This window comes from Lytechinus pictus, chromosome 1, assembly GCF_037042905.1.
Source record: "Lytechinus pictus isolate F3 Inbred chromosome 1, Lp3.0, whole genome shotgun sequence".
NCBI lineage: Eukaryota > Metazoa > Echinodermata > Echinoidea > Temnopleuroida > Toxopneustidae > Lytechinus > Lytechinus pictus.
In genome coordinates, this window is record NC_087245.1 from 32,341,487 (window position 1) to 32,361,445 (window position 19,959).

The following is a 19,959-nucleotide window of genomic DNA, read 5'->3' on the forward strand; positions in this document are numbered from 1 at the left end:
TCGCTGTAAAAACACCATTTTGTTCGTCAGCATTTCCTCTACCGTTGGCGTTGACTAAGTTGCTGCGCTGGCTGGATCTAGGCAGCAGGCCGTTGCAGCACGGCGCCCGCCCCCGACACCGGGGAGCACTGCCATTGGCTCTGCGGCTGCCTCTCGCCGCAGTGTATGTTTTCCTTTTTGTTTTGCAATAATACAGTCACCATTGTTTTTTGTCGTCAGCTAGTCAAGCAACGTGAACAAACTCTCCATTTTATTTGTTTATATTGTTAATAAAAATATGGAATGTATAGTCAAGGTTGGAGGTAGTGCTATCACCAAAAAATTGGAGCTAGAGACGATCAACTCTGACAACCTCGTTAAAACAGCAGAGCTTTTGAGTAAGCTAAAGGGAAAGTTCATTCTTGTACATGGAGCAGGGTAGGTCTACGGTATTGTAACTCCATCCATGCCGGCGAGGCCGGCCGGGGCCAGGGTAGGCATATGCACTTGACTTGCTTGTGTTGAATGTACAATACATGTGTACAATACATGTGTACAATACATGTGTACATGTAGCTACGGAAGGTTCTGACTATCTTCCATTGGTGGAAAGTAATAGTGTGTATTAACTGTCACAAAACAAGTCTATCTTTACTTTAGAAAAAAATAATTAAAAGAATTCAATTTAGGCCTACTTAACTTATTAAGTCTTGAGCCTGAGGCAAGTTATGAAGTTGTCGGACAGATGGAATGCTGAGCCTGAGGGTATGAAAAAAATTAAAATCAAGCATTTGAGGAAATAAGACAGACATTGATTGCCAACCTTATTTTACCACACAAGGACCGTAGGAGTCCTAACAACAGAGAACAAGGTTATAGATCTAGGCCTATAACATAACCTTGTTCTTTGAATGAGTGGGCATATGGTCTGGTGCAGCAAACGTAATATGCATAAATCCTTGTTTGCTTTTGTTGGATCTACTTGCTGCATAAACATGGGCTTCAGAACACAAACAACAGTGCACATTTCTGTGGCAGCCCAAACAACGTTTGGGTCGATGTCCTTAGGGACACAGTGCATACTTGTACAGAGACAGAAAATTATGCTAGGTTAGCGTCCGTCCCCCCAGCCCCCAAACCCCCCCCCCCCCCTAGCCCCAGGGACATCTTTGTGTTCGGGTTTCCGCGTTAACCTCCTCCCCCGCTTTCAAAACCGTTCCATGCAGCCCCTGAGATAAACCATATGTTTTGCATTATTTATCAATCTTTAATTCTTAAAATTTAACAGCTACAATTCTTCATAAGTGACAATTTTTTGGTTCTTAATGTACAAGTTTAGTTTTCTGCAGACGACTAAATTTGAATAGTGAGTGTAATTAGTGTGGCGTTACATAAGTTATCCACTCATTTCACTTCAGTTTTACTCATCTACTTTTCTAAAAGTGATAAAATGGTAAGTTTGAAAGTAAAACTGATGAAAAGTGAGAAGTTGAGAACTAGTCTAGAAAAGCAAATAAATTGATTTTTCTTCTTTTTCCTTGCAGATCCTTTGGTCATTTTCAAGCCAGTGAATATGGTGTTAGTAAAGGATACACTTCTCTCTCATCAGATGAACAGCTACGAGTTAAAGAAGGGTTCTGTAGAACAAGACTCTGTCACAAAGGTATCCTTGCTGAAAACCAGGGGATGTGGGGGAAGGGTGTAACAGTACCCGCTGAATTTTTGTTTCCTTTCCTTTATTATATATTTTTGTTTCAGTGAAAGGTCAAGGAAGAATGGAAGGAACATTTATATTAATGGATGTGATTCATAAATATTTTTTTTTGTTCTTGGATCTTACTGGTATCTTCATATGTATAAAATCATTTGTCATTTAATAGTTTTATAATTATGTGATTGATGTAATTATAAATGTTGATGTTGGTCACTAGAAATAAACATATATTAAAACAAAAAAGTGAGGAAATAAGAAGAAAAGAAAAAATAATTCTGAGGGGGGTAAAGTATGGCAAATGACAAACCAATTTCAAACTTTCAAATGATTTATCAATACTTCTCCTGGAAGTGACAGGATATACAATGTTTACAATCTTCTCTTATGAAAGAAAAACTTGTTTTCCAAATTAATTTATAATTTATTTTTTTATAGGTTTCTCATTGACAACATTCCTCCTTCAACTAAATTGGTCCACTCCCCCTATTCGGATGATAAGTTATTCTTTGGTCAAGAGATTTACCAACAGCTGCATGCAGTCTTGACCAACCATTTAAAAAGTGTAAGATTCAGGACCCCAGTTAGAGTGGACAATTAGATTACAGATTCTCGTAATATGACAATTTTTATTGTCAATATTTTTATGCCTAATCATTATTTTTCATTTTAAAAAATCATGTTTGTAGTTGAATCATATGATAGTGGATGCTCTGGTAGAAAAAGGAGTGCATGCAGTTGGATTCTCTGTAAGTATGAACTCATAGATATACACAGCTCCTCAAATTGGCAAAACTCGTTAATTTTCTACTTTAAAAATATTGAATGTGTATTAGTCAGAGAGAGAATTAACTGAAAAGTTTCCAATTTGTTTCCAATTTAGGAAACAAATTGTTCATATCAAATGAAGTTGTTCCAAATAATGTAGAGGAATGAAGAGATGAATTTTCTTAAGATTTTTTTCTTTTTAACAGTTAGTACTGTAAGTCTGTTCCAAACTTCCAATTGAGTGATATATTCAAATTTTACTATAAAAGTAAAGGAAAGGTAATATGATAGCAGTATAATACTAACATTTTATGTTTTGTATAAATGAAAACACATTTTTCAGATCAAGTTTATTTAATCCAAAAGCCATGAAGAGATGATTTTTATGGGGAGAAACATAGTAAAAACTAATGATGCACATATCTCCCAAACTTACAATCATAGCCCTAGTGATGTTCAAAATTTACATAAGACAATCGAAGCAAATATACCAAAATTGTATTTGTTCATATTCTTTATTTGATTATTTTATCTTTAAGCCCTGTGGGAGATGGAGGATGAAAGGAAGAGGTCAAGTGAGGTCAAGCGACTGTGAGAAGGTCAATGAACTATTAGAGGCTGGTTTCCTACCTGTGTTACATGGGGACTGTGTGTTAGAGGAAGATCTGGGATGTACTATACTCAGTGGCGATACAATTATCCAAGTGAGTATATTAATGATGATGATAACGATGATGATGATAGTGATGATAATCGTGATGACGATTGTGATGATGATAGTGATGATGATAATGACGATTATGATGATGATTGCGATGATGATGATAGTGATGATTATGATGGAGGATCTGCTCGTGATCCCAAGCAATTCAGATTTACAGGCATTTCACTCATAAATGACAACTGTCAATTACTGTCAATTGAATTGTTTTTCTATGATCTTATTTTGATTTTGTTAGGTATTATGTGAATTCTTCAAGCCAAAGAGAGTGGTCTTCCTATCAGATGTAGAGGGCATATTCACCAAGCCTCCGACCAACCCTGAAGCCAAGTTCCTTCCCAGGATCCATGTTAGAAAAGATGGCAGTGTAGCAACCAGCATAGCAACCCGACAGCTAGACCATGATGTCACGGGGGGCATCAAGGCAAAGATAGCATCGGCGTGCAGCATCGTCTCGCAGAGTGGTGGCGCTATACCAGTGTTTGTTTGTAAGCTTGGGGAACATTCAGCAGAGCTTGCCTGCTTGCGAGGCGACAGGAGCGATGCTTATACAGGGACTATCATTGAAGCTGCAGATAACGTTCCAGTTTTATGATAAACAAAGAAAATATCATTATGGCCTATTCCCCTAGTCTGTTTGAGACTATGCCCACATATGCATGCTAAAGCATATGTATGCCGGTCTCCAGTGGGTTGAATATACTGTACATGCAGTCAGGGTGCTACATAAGCACTTGCCCGATTGCCCGGGGCAAGTAAAAGTTAGAGTCAGGCAAGTGTTTTGAAGTAAAGACCAAAACTACTTGCCCAAATTGGGCAAGCAAAATTCTCAGTAGAATGACCAATATTAGGGTTGATAGGATATATTGACCCTAATTTTGGTCATGGCAGGCAAGATAAAATCTCTTTGGAAAAAGAAATGCAATAACAAAGTAGATCAGTTCATGTCAAAAGAGAGAAAAAGGTCAATGGTTTATAAAATCGCAAAACTTTCTTTTGAAGAGGTAAAACTTTTTTTTCATTGATTTTTTTTCGGGCAAGTGAAATAGATTTTTGGGCAAGTATATTCCAACTATTTAAAAATTTACTCGCCCAACTGGGCAAGTGCTTCTAAAAAGTTATGTAGCACCCTGCATGCAGTATTCTACAATCACTGCTTTTTTTAGTTCTTTTGTAATCACTGAGATGAGCATGACCATCTATTTGTTTATGTTGGGCTTTGCATGGCAACAGATCAAATGATAGTCAAAAATTGGTTTTAGTGGACAATGTAATAGAAGATTTACCACTTGTTAATTAACCTGCAAATTGTTTCATCTAGGCCCCGTCTTACAGAGAGTTACGACTGATCCAATCAATTGTAACTCTATGGAAATCTATCTGTGTCATAATTTTTTCTACAGGAAATGTGCAAAATGTCCTTTGTAAACAAGGGAGAACACACTGAACTGTCAAGAAATCAATGAATTTATGGATATACATTCATATCTAGAAAAAAATTTGAGCAAACATGCATTTTATATGTCGATTTTGCTGGCTTTCCATAGTTGTGATTGATCGGATCAATCGCAAGTCTTTGTAAGACGGACCCCTGGTATATGAATGTGATGCTGTGGTTCATATTAGGAAAGATTATCACAGATTGGTATACCAGGCAGGCATACATAACATCCTGGATAATGGATAATCGAGTACATATCCAATCGGAAAAAAAAAGAAAGATCATTTGAAAAAATCTCTCTACATCTAATTGTGAAGTGGTCATCTTGATTCTCTCCACATGAGTTTCTCATACTACTCTTTCCTTTGTAATTGCTTAGTTTGAAGCACACCACTTATTCTCTTTGCACACATTTATCAAAATCTATCTATTCATACAGATGAGAACACAACTACAACCATTTAAGTTCACAAATATTGATCCATTTTATTAATCTTTATACAAATGTACATGTATATATAATTTTTTTACAAAAACTGAATGTAATCTACTTTATTTTCAAATGAAATTATTGTTTTTCTATTAGAGGTCAATTGTAGCAATCTTGAAATAAACAATAAGACTAAGTCCTGCTAACATAATAGGGAGTTTTGGCACCACGATGCAGAATGAATCCAAGAACAAAGTAAATGTATTGAAATTGCAAGTCAAATCACAATAAAAAACTGTTAGGTCTTTGTCAAAAATTGCTGAATCGTAACAGCAGTTTCATCCTACTATGGCGTTTGTCCAGATTCCAGGATGAAACTGCCGTTTTGATTCTTGACAAAGACTTCATTGTCATGAAGGGCATTTGACAATATGTTCTCTATGTTTGAAAGCGTTCTGCATCGACGTTGCGGTTACGAAAACTCCCTAATGATATGGATGTCTGAAGCACTTCAAATCATAACAGTGTTTCAATTAAGGCTCAATGTTAAACCGGTATCTCTGTGTAAGATATCTCGACCCAAGTCTGTTCATTGTTAAGTTGCTGCTTTCGGATACCTGATCAATATGGTTTTCGAGAATGGCATGCTGATCTGGCTATAGTTGCTTCAACAGATATCTATCATTTGTCTTCATATTCAGACTTAGTGTGAGGATAAGGAATGAAATGAGATGGAACTGGCAAAGTTCTAATTTAATGTGCACATACAGCTAAACTTGCCTAAGTCGGGCTTCCATAAGTTGCAGAGCTCCCAAAAAATATGTTTTGTACGTATTTGTATGTTTTTTTGTGTAAAATCCATATGTATGTTAATTCCAGCAAAAATACATTCTTCCGAATTTTCAGTATGCTTTAATTCATGTGTGCGCCTTTAATTTAGTGTTGAGAGTGATTGTGTATGAGCTGAATGTACATGTACGTGCGCTCTGATATCCTGCGTGGGAGCAAATGTGTTGCCATTCTCACCAGTTGATCTACTTCAGTTTTCTACTACTTGGAAAAGTCAAGCAAGAGACATAAATCCTTCAAAGAAGTACAACAGATGTGTGGAGGTGAAAACCATGCAATTCTCAAACACGTGTGTACCCGTTGGTTATCCATGGAAAGAGCTGTAGGAAGGCTACTTGAGCAGTGGGTACCTCTCAAAGAATTCTTCAGCTTGGAGGCAAAGACTGAAGAAGATAATCAACCTAAGAAACAGAAGGCTAAGGTTGGTGAGCAGTCATCATCTACAGGAAAAGCAGGTCATAGTTCACAGGTACATGCTGAAGGTAAACAAGGCAGACAATGACGACAGAAACACAAAGAAGCAAAAGGTGTCGACACAACAGAAGGCAGATAAGCAGTCAACATCTGCTGCTAGTGCTGGACAGAGCTCTGTAAAGAAAACTGGGTCTAACATGCAAAGCAAGGACAAAGTTACACCCAAACAAGTGTCGTTACTTTCTGGGTCCAAAAAAGGTCCCATAGTTACACCTGGCATCAAGAAAGTCACTTCAGTTCACTGTGGAAAGAAACATCCAAAGTCACCAAAGATCCCCCAGCAAAGAAGAGTACACAAGGTCTCTTTGTTGCAAACGGTGGAAAGGAGGCTGTAACATCTGAGAGCAAAAAAGGCAATGCTTCCACATCAGTAAAGCAACCAGTGGGGAAAGCAGCAGCAATACATGCTAAATTGACTGATTACAACAAGTTAAGGAAAGGACCCCTTGCATTATCAGAGACATTCTTTAGCTGTTTTTAAAAGGAGGAAAGGACCCCTTGCATTATCAGAGACACTTATTCAGCTTTCTTTCATGTAGTGACATATTGGTGTTGACTTCATGTCTGTATATAATCTAAAGAATATCACAGATTGTTTTGTCCATTAACTTTACCTTTTCAATTTATTATACCACTAGGGAAACTTCTGTACAATGTGTACCGTCCTGTACCTGTACTTCTGCTCATGATGTGATTCATTGCATGCTCAAACACTGCATAATGTCTTTTATGTCCATTAATTGTTTATAATGTGCTACATGACTATGAATGGCATGCATAAACTTACAATTAACTTTGTGTTCAGTTGCTGAAAATTAGAGATGCATGGCTCTAAAAACTTATTCAAAATGTAGCCAAATGCTATTCTCTCCATTATGTTTGGTGCTAAAATTGTGGAAGTATACCACCTAAAATTCAAAATTCAAGGATGCTTGTATCTTGATATTGAGTGCATTACATTCATTTTTTTTCCCTTGCTGTGTCAATCCATCTGAATATAATAAACTTGATGCTGGCCTGCTCAAATCTGAACTTCTAAAATTACTCAACCAGTTTTACCTAGTGTTTTTAACTAAATTCATTCATTCATTTATAACACCGACCTCGTGTTTATTATAAAAGAAACATCGTTGCAAGAGCATTTTACAAGGAAAAATTCTGAAACAGGGAAAATCCTCTTTTTGACCTAAAAATATGTTTTTTCAAGCTGAAAAATACTTTTTTTGACAGTGACAGGTTGGCAGCTCTGAAGCTTTATATTTACCAAAGTTGAAGCAATTTGCAACCAGATCATGCACAACATATACTGTATACCTCTTCTAAGTTGATTAAAGTAAAACAAGACTTTTTGGTTCAAAAAGAATTAAAAGAATTTGCTTAGGCAGTGTCACCTGTATATCCATTCCTTAAGAGTGCTTGAGGTGTATGACCGGTGTGTCTAAACAAACAAAAAATCCGCCAAGGTATGTTATTTTCAAAAATTACTAAGACATTTTTGATGTTGACACCATTAGAACGTCTCTTGCTGTCTGCAATCCTGATCATGTCTCCTCAGTGTCTCTGATCTTGGTCTCCAGACTTATGTTTAGGTTTTGCACCAGACAGAGATAGAGCCAAAGCCTCCACTATAAACATAAAAGACACAAATAATATCCTTTCAGCATTATTAAGTTAAGCTTATGTTTATAACATTTTGTGGGGTGCCTGTTGCCAACACATCCATGGAGTACAGGGGAGTGTTTCATGAAAGGACTTGTCAGACGTTTTATCCGACAAGTCCCACTTTATCCGACAGTTACCATAGTAACAGTACCTCTCAGCCAATCAACTTCAGAGAAAGATGTCAGATCTGATAACTTGTCGGATGAAAATGTTGATGAAACACTCCCCAGGTTATTTTATTTTTGTGAGTCCTATGCCATATTGTTTTTTGGCTAGGGTCGAAACCCCTCTCAAGCACTCTACGCGCAAGCACTCCATTTGTGAGCGTTATGTGCCTAAAGTTCACACGCTATGGACTCTTTATTTTTCTTCAGCAAAAGTTGGCAGATATGCCAGAACAACAACAACAAACATACATAACATTTTAGGTGTATGTGTGGATACTTCTGACTTGCAAATGAAGGAATAAAGCAAAATCAAATTCTCTCAGAATTACTTACAATGAGGAAAGGTGCCTCTTCTAATGATATTTGCAAGTAAGGTAGAGAGAAACTCATTGCAATTGAAGAACTCTTCTTCAGCCTTGGCCACGTTCTCGATGCTAAATGAAAAGAACAAAGATTTAAATATTACCAAAGACATGCAGAAGTGACCATAATAATAATAATAATAAACAGTTCTTGTATAGCGCATATCACGATTATGAATAATGTCTCTATGCGCTTCCAAAGGACTTGGATATTATTATTACCCCAGCTGTAGCTTGGCAGCCGTAATTACTAAGATTACAGCGCACACGCATTTCAAGGAATAAATTCCTGCCAGGTACCCATTCACCTCACCTGGGTTGAGTGCAGCACAATGTGGATAAATTTCTTGCCGAAGGAAATTACGCCATGGCTGGGATTCGAACCCACAACCCTCTGTTTCAAAGTCCGGAGACTAATCCACTGGGCCACAACGCTCCACACCATGTGTGGCTCTTGTTTAATGCACGAGTAAAATATTGCAAGAATGTATCTGTCTGTCTGTCTATCTATCTTTCTCATCTCTCTATCTATCTTTCTCATCTCATCTATCTATCTATCTATCTAAGTAGTCTTACCTGAAAGTATGTACCCCTGCATCCCAGCGTCTTTGGAAGGTGACAGCAAGGTTGAGGACCTTGGAAACGGCTTCTCTGACGAAGCTAACCTTGTGGTGAAGCAGACATCTCTCCGATATCTTGGCCAGGTAGGACTTGTGAGCAGCTAGGATCTGGTCCAGGTCCAAGGCTTGGTCCAGAGCAGCAGAGAACTCCAGACCGGTGCTGTAGAGGATCTGATCAAAAGGAAAGGCCACACAACAAGATCGAGAAGTTATCTCAGGGTTCCGAGCTTTTCAAGATTCCCAGATTTTTCCCTGATGAAGTTTACAAATTCCCTGATAATTTTTTTAACCCATTCCCAATTTCACATGTTTATAAGTTGTTGCAGTGAATTACATGTATTTTCAGTTTAAAAACAATAATGTTAAACTAATTAGCTACACTAAAAAACCACCATAACCAGTCATTCAATGGATGTTGTTTTGATATGCAACAAAATATAACAGAGTCTGACTGACTTCCATGCTTTTGACTTTTGGGCCGATCAAAATTCTGATTTTTCGCTCATTTGAGGCATTTTCCCCTAATTTGAGGTATTTTTAAAATCAAATTCCCTGATTTTTCCCTGACTGGAAAAAGTAAAATAATTTCCCTGATGGGCTGGGAACCCTGTATCTTTATACATGCATGACATAAGCGTACCTTGTGATACGTCATCATGGTCATTTTTCAAAACTGGGTAATGCTCTGTTCAGGACCCAGTGCAATAATTGCAAAATAATGTAATAAGATTAAAAGCCCATAAATTTAAGCCAAAAAAAGAGAAATTTTGCAAACCAATTATCGTTCCTTACTTCTTTATATTTCATCTAAGGCTTCAAAGTTATTATTAATATCATGTGAACATTTTAATGTAAATAGTGAAATTTATTAGATCTAGGTCAAACCAGTTTAAATTTGTCATCAATCACACATGCTACCTGAACCAGATTGAAACATCAAATGGTTCTCCAGTTATCGCAAGAATATGACTCAAAATCTAATCCAATCATTGTCACTCCTACATGTGTACATAAACTAAGTTTGAAGTTGATCCTTAAACCATTCTTCACTCATCAGCAAAGTTCATACCATCCCTAAAGGCCACCGCACACCTTACGACTGTTCGCGATCCGATTTTGGAACAAATCGCACTTTGCTCATTTTCTGAAAATGTGAATGGAACATATCATTTTATTTGATGTTAAAATTAATTGAAAGATATACTAATATAACCATTTTGAAAGATTGCAAACCTTTATTTTGGAGTAAAGGCCAAATTAGTTTCAAATCGTACGATTGCTATGACGTCATTACGACTAGATATTAAATTTGCTTTTATTCTAAGAAGGATGATAGCATAGTCACAGATTTGAACATAGGTATTCGTACGATAATTTCGAACAATACACAGTAAGATATTCCGAGTCTCAATATTAGCATCAAATTCTACATTTTATTCTGAAATCGGGTCGCAGACCAATCGTAAGGTGTGCGGTGGCCTTAACCCTTTCAATGGGACCAGTTTTTGACCGACGTTCGTGGCTAAATCCTTACCCTCGTCATGAGATAGTTATGCACAGCATTGACAAAGTGCATGAGTCGGAAGCGCAGGATGAAAAGACGATGGATAAGAGGTAGCTTCTCCTTAAGAGCCTCATCTGCTTGACCTCTATCCAGTCTCCCAAGGTCGCTATCTTCAGTCAAGTGTCCAATATTCACTGAAATAAGTAGATCTAACAAAGAAAAATATAAAAATAGGTTCTTTTTAAAAATTCTTAAAAGATGAAATGTTTTCTCGATACATGAATCTTGCCATATTAAACAATGAATATCACATTGTAGGTCCCTACAATCTCTTCTTGCATTTACACTATAATTGTATTTTCTTTTTTATGTTGTTTAATTGTACTCTATTTTTTTCTGAATTCAAATTGTTTTGCATGATGGTGCCCAACCTACATGTTATTTTCTCAAACTTCCTGGGAGGCTCCTTATCCAATGTTTTTGTCTAAATCTGTATATTTATGTAATTTTATGACTGACTGACTGAAATAAACTTGAATTGAAATCAAACTGAATAAAAAGGATGGAAGGAAAGAATGATACTAATTTCTCGTACAGATTTTATTTAATCACGCGATTGTAAAACTTGATGCGCAACTTGCAAGACTCTATTTCATTTAGAACACACACACCTCCCTATTACTGTTCCTATAGAAAACTGTCAAAGATCGCAATTTATTGAATGGATCTGAATTGAATTCTTATCCACAAATGTGATAGGCCCTTGGCCTTTGCTAGTCTCCTTATACTCTAAATTCTTATATGTTCATTCTACAAAATTATGTAAATATTGAATTAAGGAGATTTTGAATAAGTAGAACTTCCATAAGTCGAATAATTGTCTAATTTAAAACAATTCCTGTATTAAACAAGTTTACAATCAACCAATCAAATTGATATAAACCGTCATTGCATCATTGCTACTGTAACAACTTTTATGAAACAGGCCATAGATTATGCAAACATGTGTTAATAACATCTCCTTGGTCAAATTTCATCCAAGTCAAACAGATTTGTGAGGTCCGAAGAAATTCGACTTCGGAAGAGTTACTGTATATCTATCTCTATATTTTTTGGTAAATATTGTTTGTATTTAGGTCTCTTTTTAATTGAGGCTACGATATATTCACCTGGAAACCGTAATTGTTGAAGGCAATACTGAGCTCTCTTTACTTGGAGTAGGAACCTAAATACTTGATTGTAGATATCTAATGCATGGTGATGAATCACTATATCCACCGGCCATGGGACCTGTAAAAGAATAAAACCGGTACTGTTTAATCATTAATGCAATAACACCAACCGGTGTGTTGGCTCAGTTGATAGAGCGTCCGTCTCACAACCGGGAGGTCAGGGGTTCAAACCCCGGCCGCGTCAAACCAAAATACGTTAAAAGATGGGAGTTGCTGCTACCCTGTTTGGCGTTCAACGATTAAAGGGATAGAGCCTCATCGTTCTGGTGCTGCACAGTGGCTGCAGGGCCCACGGTCAATTGGGCAAAGCAAATTTTCAGAGTATTTAATTTCATGTCTATTTCGAAAAATAAAATATGGATTTTTATCATTTTTTCATCATTTTCATCATATAAAACATATGAAACGGATAAATTAACACATTACAGAAATCAGGCCAATACAATATTTTTCTTTTATTCAACTTTACAACTACAATTTTTTACAATACAAAAGAAGAATCACTCTTTCAGATAGGCTAATGTTAATTTCTAAAAACATTTTTGAAGACTTGATTGTTACTTTGGATATCTACGGAGAACCTTCCCTGGCAACTCATTGTTGGTTTTGGGAGGGTAGTTGGCATTTACCTTATAATGCAAGGTGAGAGAGTCTAGTGCATGAATTGGTTGAGTAGCCATCTTCCCCGTCAGTCTCTCAGGCTCTACACTCACGATTATCCTAGTCAGAATTAGGAGACAAATTACATATCAAATGAGAATACAAGAAACTGTGTTGATTTTATTTGTAAATTTGTGTTGAATAATCATGTTCTTATATTCTTCATAAATACTTAATTATAAAAAAGAATTGTGTTGATATTTATCCTTGGATCACAAGTACTAACATTAGCTAGGTCAATTCCATATTTTCTTCAGGAATAGAAGCTCATAATGATTGTTTGGGGCCCATTTCATTAAGGACTTACAACTGTTTATGGCAACTACCATGGTAACAGGGCTCAGCAGCCAATCACAATCAAGGTTTCCACGGTAGTGACCATGATTGCAAATTTACAGCAGCTGTATAAAGTCTTCATGAAAAAGGTCCCTGGTTAGATCTTTTCCAAGATTAAAAAAAAATGAAATTCATAGTTTGTTCTCAAAATATGCAGCTGAAATATTTGCCTCTGTTATGGCCAAATCCAACACATATTGCTCATTTATGATAAATTTCAATTTTAAATACATACTGCAGCTAATATCAATATGATTCATACAATGTGCATATGATTCGATGGGAAATTGCTGCTTGGTCTACACCCACTTTGTCTTCTTGTAGTTTGGTCTCATCCCAATTGCTCTAATCCCAGTTCATTTTCAACTAAGTCCTTTACTAACCATGTTTGTCTAATTTTGTACTTTATAAACATACCTAGCAGCTTCTTCTGGGTACCTGACACTCAGTGTTTCTTGTAAATGGTAGTTGAGGTTTAGCGTATCCTGCCAAGACTCATGCCGACGTATCTTATCAAACAGCTCGGAGTAGAAATCATACATCACATCACCGGCCTCAAGGAGAAAGAAACGCTGTTTAAAAAGAATTTCATGAAGAACGAGAAAAAGAAATAAAATGCTGTTTAATGACAACAATAGACCAATTGACAATTGCATTCTGCACAGGAGCATTAAGAGGTCATTCAAGATAAACAATCAAGGTGGTTTTCAAAGTCACTGACATAAGCATTTGTGATTTGATGATTATTCATATATCCCTCTTAAGTAATTTCTGTCATCACATCCACTGAAAGAGTAACAAAGTGTTTATAATCGTTAGTATTTGACAGTAGCTAAAATAATAGTCAATATACCAAAAGCAGACAAATTTCAAAGTCACTTGAAAGAGCAATCGTCATGTAATTGATATTTTTTTATGATTATTGACTGAAAATTTCAATAAAAACAGTCATTTTGTGAACCATGGAGTATATTGGCAAAAGACACAAACATGGACATGTAAAGGTTCCATAACGTTGGCTCCTCTGACAATTGCTCCTACTAAAAACGCACACATCAAGCCAAACCTAAATCCGAACTTCAAACTGAACTTAACTCTCGATCCTATTCCTCACTTCATTCTAACCCAAAATCCTATCACAATCATAACCTTCTAGACTGGATATAAGGAAATACTTCTTTAGCCAAAGGGTTGTCAATCAATGAAATAAACTCCCACAGTCCACAGTTGAGGCACACATACTCCTGCATTTTAAGATACAATTATCAAAATTGGGTTTTTAAGTGGGCTCTAAGAGCCTCCTTAACCCTGCCACACTCATCTGTACACCCTCGTCGTGAAGATAGTGAGATGTGGCCATCAAGGAAACTTCAAGGTAACTTCACATTGTATCTTAGGAGAAATTAGCGGAGGAGTAACTGTCGCATGAGCGAATGTCTTGCTACATGAAATGTCTGTGGTCTTGGTGACACGGCAATTGCTATGGGCTTTATTTCGTCTAAGACATAGGGTTAGGGTTGCAATAGGGTTGCATGTTAGGTTTAGGATAGGGTATAGTAAAATCCAGGGTTGAATTTGGTCATTCCTTTGGTGTGTGGAATTTACAGCGGAGCAATTGTCGCCAGAGCAAATGTCATGGAACCGTGGTCTATCATGACAATGACAAATACTTACTCTAAGAGAGAGCAGATGATCTTGGAGGTTGAAGTCAGTTTTGAAGACAGTGGCTAACTGACAAAACACTGATTGACATCGACTAATGATGCCTGGGTAGAGGTCTCGGTATAATACCAACTCCAAGGGTTTCGACAAACTAGGAAAAACAAACATCAGTGTGAATGATGAATGATATAATAACAATTACAAAAACAACAATGATAATAAGAATAATAACAATAATGATTGAATAATTCACCCTTTCAGAAAAACATTACAAACAAGGGATCCACACAAATGGTAATCCTCATGGATAAATGCATACACTCACTGGGAAAATCATATTGTATTGAATCATTTTGATTTCTGTACTTACCATACTGAAAAGTTGTTGTATTAGGTGGTTGAATCAAATATAAGAGCTGTAATTATTGCAGCTTGTAAAATTTTAAACATGATATGGACATATATAGAAAGAATTTTCTAGTTTATCTAATACAAAAGAGTAAAGAGAAAATTAATTCTGACGATTGTTCAGTGAAATGATATAAATATTCAACACATGTATCACACAAAGAGTTAATTGGCTAAGCCCCAAAGATGCAGCTGTACAGGTATTTTCAGTGATTTGTCAGTCACCAAATTATAATTTACTCCCAATAAAAGCTCATGAGGTTTCACAAGAGGTCAATAGATATTCATTTGACGCGACCCGTTAAAGATGGATTTATATACCGCCTTTTCAAGAGGATACAAACTTTGTATAAAGTGGATAACCGTTATACTTATATTGGCGTGTTTTCAAATGCTTTTTCAAGAGGCCAAGTGTGGTAACTTTTTGTGGAGTTGGATGGAGTTTGTTCCAAAGACATGGGGCAAGGGATTGAAAAGAATTGAAGCCAGCCTGTTTTCTGGATTTGGGAATGGCACAGAAAGGAGTAGATGTAGAACAAAGAGAGCATGTGGTTCTCTGTTGCTAAAGGCGTGAAGAAAGTGAGAAGGAAGTGAGGTTGACAGAGATTGTAAGTATCAACAAGTATCTTGTCAGGAACGGGATGAAAAATGAAGTTCATCATATCCATAATGCCGATCACTGGGCAAGATGCACCACCAAGTACTCACTTTGGGTTCCTGTCTATCCCTTCTTCAACTTGTCTCTGACCTTGTCTTGCATTATCGGGATCGGAAGCAGCGTGATTGATCCCATGGGCTATCAGGGGATCGTTGAAGCCCCGGAGGGATAGTTGCCTCTGAACCATCTCAGCAACGTTATCTGAGGTTGGGCAAGGTGCCTTGGTGGTGTCTGGCTTCCTTGTCTGGGTATCCTTGAGCATCCCTTGGAGTATTGCAGGCCTGGATAACTGGAATAGCTCTGTAAAGCGAATAATAACAACCAATGTCAAGGACCGACACATGCTACATAGAAATGTCACAGACATGGTAATTCAAAACAAATTGTGCTTTCCAAGTACTTCTTGCATAAGTCCGATGGACTTGCATGATGGACAGCTTATTATTTGCAAGTAAATAAGCCTTTAACAAATTCCATATAATTCAATCTCCCATGATTCAGGAGTTTTCTGTTTATCTAATTTTACACCTCCTGAGCTGAAGACCATTTGATCTCAGCTCATAACCGAATGGACAACCCTTCTGTCCTAACCTTATATATTTCATGACCTAAACGATCACCAACCGTGACTTCAAGTTTTATATGGATACTCTTTGTAAGGTGAATCCTTCTCTTTAATGGAGTGACCCCTTGATGAGATCTGAAAGTGTTGGGGTTTTCTGTGATAACCTTACCTCCTAAGACATCCTGTCTTGCTCTTGTCAGCTTGCCTGTCGCCTCAAGGATCTCCATAGACTTCCCTGCTAACAGAATGTGTGACAGGACAGGCTGAAGGAACTCGGGTACTGCGTTCGGCACGCTCTTCTTGACTGATGATTTCCGCTCTCTCTTGGTCTTCGCTGGCACGGAAAGAAGAGCCCCATCTGTGTCGTCCCTTGGTAAGGTTTGTAAGCTGAACGCCTTCTTCCAGTAGCTTTCTGATTTGATGTGTATCTCCGGGTTCCTTCAAGTAATTGAAGATTTAGTTTGAATTTTCCAGGAAACAATTTCATGAAGAGACACTAAAGCAATAGTACATAATGGCCAATCAAAATAAAAAGTTTAACCACAATTTGTAGGGAATGATACTGTCTTGAATGAAACATTTGATGCAAAAATTTTGAGATAATATCAACAGTATCAATTAATATCAATCATTTTTTAATAATGCAGGTCGCCCGAGTCATCCCGTTTTTCTTTTACTGTTGACCGCTCAGCATTAAAAAAAAAAAAAACCTAAGGAACCTAAAACAAAGAACTACATAAGAAATTCAGCGTCACAAAAGACTAAGCATTACTAACTAAGCCAGGATTAAAATGTTTCGGGCCAATAAATTCAAGCAAGAAAATTGAGGAATCCTGCTTCATACTACTATTTTTTTACTTGTTTGACCATGGTCTGGAAATAACAGTATCACGTGAAAAATTTGATATATAGATCTAGATAAGGAAATAAAGGCCTAATTGGTTGATAATTCATAATCTTTGGTGACACTGAATTTTTCATGAACTTCTTTATTTTTGGGGTGCACCGGTGGACCGCCCGTTTCAACTAAGGCCTACCCTAAACAATTAAGTGCATTCTAGAAGGATGTGGCTCACCTGCGAATGGCAAACTCTCGAGCAGGGTCAGATAAGATCCCATGCTGTAACCATTTAGTGATGAAGCTGGTGTAAGGCCCCGCTGTTACCGTCCATAGATGCCACAGGAGATCAAGCTAGGAGAGTAAGCGTAGTAAACACCATTTTGCAAGTATCATTGAGAGTACCTTGAAGCCCTCAATGATACATTTCCTACAATAGTATACAAATATTGACTGCTTTTTAGGGCAATATTAAAACTATACTACTGCCCCAAACTGATCTACAGGCCTACCTTTTCCCCTGAGACCGAAGGTCAAGGGAAAATAGTACACTATTACAGTCTCAATTTCATTGAGTGAGAGTTTTTACTATACCCGAATAAAAGGGTAGTCAATATTTGTTTTATAAACCAATTATTTTCTGAGCAGGGCAATAGTAAAAGTTATTGCTCTGCTCAAATCATGCCAATCCATTTTGCACATACTGGCAATTTGTACAAACTATCACATATATTTAAATAATTACAGGCATATCAGGAAACTGTTATATTACAAAGATATATACTTATTGTTGGATAGTTTATGCAATCTATGAATGAATTATTATCATTAATATAATTATTGGCATGACAACAAAATGCAATCATGAAATATAACTTCATAGATGCATCAATTTTTCATCCTTTATTTACCTCTTTCTTGTCTTGGAAAGCAAGGCAAAACTGTTCTTTGATGGCCATATGAAGAACATGAAGCAACGTATAGACCCTGTGGGCTGAAAGATCCTCAGAGGGACCTTCTATGCCTTGTTTGTACATGGTGTGTGCTAGGTGAAGTCTTTGACCCCATGTGGACAACAGCCAGTCTTTGAACATACACAGTGTATAGGTCTCATCTAGAAAAGAGCAGAGAAAATGTGTAAGGTGCAAGCGATGACAGAAGCAATGACGAGACTGGTTGGGATGAAACAAATTTGGAAGATATCATGCTTGTACCACAGAACATCTACTGGACATCAAACTCTGTCCAAATGAAGAGTCTTTGACCTGTATTTTGAACTACAGTTAACTTAAACCATAGTTTAATTATAAAGAGCCAGATGTTACACAAATCTTTAATATTGCAGGCTCAACTTATCAGCTTATTTTACACTAATATCATTCAAAACTGTCTGGAAGTGATAACTGAAACAATTTTCTCCACACAATCTACGATGTCATTATTGGCTTTTAATGATCAAGTTCGAATTCAATCAATTGCACACTTCATGAGATAAGAGGCAAGTGGATGCAAATTAAAGCCCTTTTTCTGGATTCCCCTTCATACCTTGAGCAACGACCTTCTTCTCCACCTCTATGAGTGAGTTTCGGAATTCCTGGAGAACCGTTGCAAGACCGTCAGCAAATGCTTCGTAGGTCTGGCAGTTGTAGCGCTTTTTCACTGCAGAATCCTGGACCTTGGCATCTCTGAGGATATCAGGAAGCAACTGAGTTTTGCCTGGACCTTCTGGCTTGGTGTCGGTCGCCGTCAAAGGGTCGGCCTGGGGATCTTCATTGGCTAGTTCTAAGAAGAATATTTGGGATGACCGGTGGAAATGAATTGATCAAAAGTTCAGGAAAAATTCTTGATATTCCAGTGACAGTACAGCTTTGCAGAATATCTATTATTGGGTGCCAATTGGCAAAAGTGCTATGCCGAGAGTTAATTAGATTTGGTTACTCTCAAAACATACATGTGTGTACAAATAATGCCTTCATAAATTGAAATATCAGATAATTCATCACAAAACATAAAAAACAACATGAATGTTGGAACAACCATAACAATGATTTAGTAAATGAGTGATTGTTGGAGATGTGAACCTGTCAAATACAAGTTCAATGCTGACCTACCAAGACATGATCCAGCCAACCTAAAGAGCAGGGGCAGATTTTGGATCTGAATATAGAGGCTTAAGCCAGCTTTCCAAGGCGTCCATAACTATAAGCTTTACATAAAGAAATTACCTTTTGGTGACTCTAGTTCCTTCTCTGAGGAGATTGATGGGTGGCAAGGTTTCCGAGGTGTACAGTAACTCATTGGATTGGACTGCACCCTGTCAATGAATGACTGTAACTGGAGTATCTTTGTGCCTAGTTCAGCCAGCTGTCTGGTTATACCATGTAATGAAGTCTGTAATGAGAGTGGGGGGTGGGTGGAGGAGAGATAGAGAGAGGGGGGGGGGGTTTATACGGATAGAGAGATAAGTCGTCATGCTTGGTTTCTGTAAACAGCCGATATAAATTAGCTTAATATAAGTACAAATGAATCTTCTTCATTTGCTTATCAAAATTTGAAGTTTTAAAGTTAAATAAAGATCCAAGAGTTCTTTGACACCACTTTTTTTTCCTAGACTGCTAAGAAGTTTTACCAAGATTGTACTGTGTGTGCATCTCTAGCTTGACTGAATCCTGAACTTCAAGCATTTTCCCTTCTTACTCTTTGAATCTCTCTATGAATTTCTTCTACATTAAATAAATGAAGTACTTTGAGTGGGGTAGTGTTGATACATTTAAACAAGTTATACATCATTTTGAAGCTTCAGATGTGTCATTTTCATATGTATGGCAATAGCCCAAAGACAACTTACAAAGTCCCATCGAGAGTCAGGGAGTGATCTTCCAAAGAAGGAACATAGTCATTATTTAATAAAT

General features: G+C 37.1%; 2 protein-coding genes across 2 annotated transcripts in view; one reads left to right on the plus strand and one right to left on the minus strand.

The window, feature by feature from the left end:
• Positions 1-209: 209 nt before the first annotated feature.
• LOC135154376 (uncharacterized) lies at positions 210-5,971 on the plus strand. The gene is given in 6 exon segments (XM_064100519.1): positions 210-417; positions 1,524-1,628; positions 1,630-1,642; positions 2,380-2,439; positions 2,998-3,162; positions 3,418-5,971. Coding segments are annotated over 6 exon segments (840 nt in total). The 5' UTR covers positions 210-277; the 3' UTR covers positions 3,775-5,971.
• The window catches only part of LOC135154373 (gamma-tubulin complex component 5-like), a 32,574-nt gene continuing 17,697 nt past the window's right edge, over positions 5,083-19,959 (minus strand). Inside the window, exons 9-22 of the mRNA XM_064100513.1 lie at positions 19,273-19,438; positions 18,593-18,829; positions 17,959-18,161; positions 17,286-17,401; positions 16,379-16,647; positions 15,695-15,944; positions 14,591-14,729; positions 13,334-13,488; positions 12,550-12,640; positions 11,858-11,978; positions 10,719-10,897; positions 9,141-9,355; positions 8,536-8,636; positions 5,083-7,998 (exon numbers count right to left, since the gene is read on the minus strand). Of these exons, the coding sequence (XP_063956583.1) occupies positions 7,925-7,998; positions 8,536-8,636; positions 9,141-9,355; positions 10,719-10,897; positions 11,858-11,978; positions 12,550-12,640; positions 13,334-13,488; positions 14,591-14,729; positions 15,695-15,944; positions 16,379-16,647; positions 17,286-17,401; positions 17,959-18,161; positions 18,593-18,829; positions 19,273-19,438 (2,316 nt within the window). The 3' untranslated portion in view covers positions 5,083-7,924. The remainder of the gene's footprint in view (positions 7,999-8,535; positions 8,637-9,140; positions 9,356-10,718; positions 10,898-11,857; positions 11,979-12,549; positions 12,641-13,333; positions 13,489-14,590; positions 14,730-15,694; positions 15,945-16,378; positions 16,648-17,285; positions 17,402-17,958; positions 18,162-18,592; positions 18,830-19,272; positions 19,439-19,959) is intronic.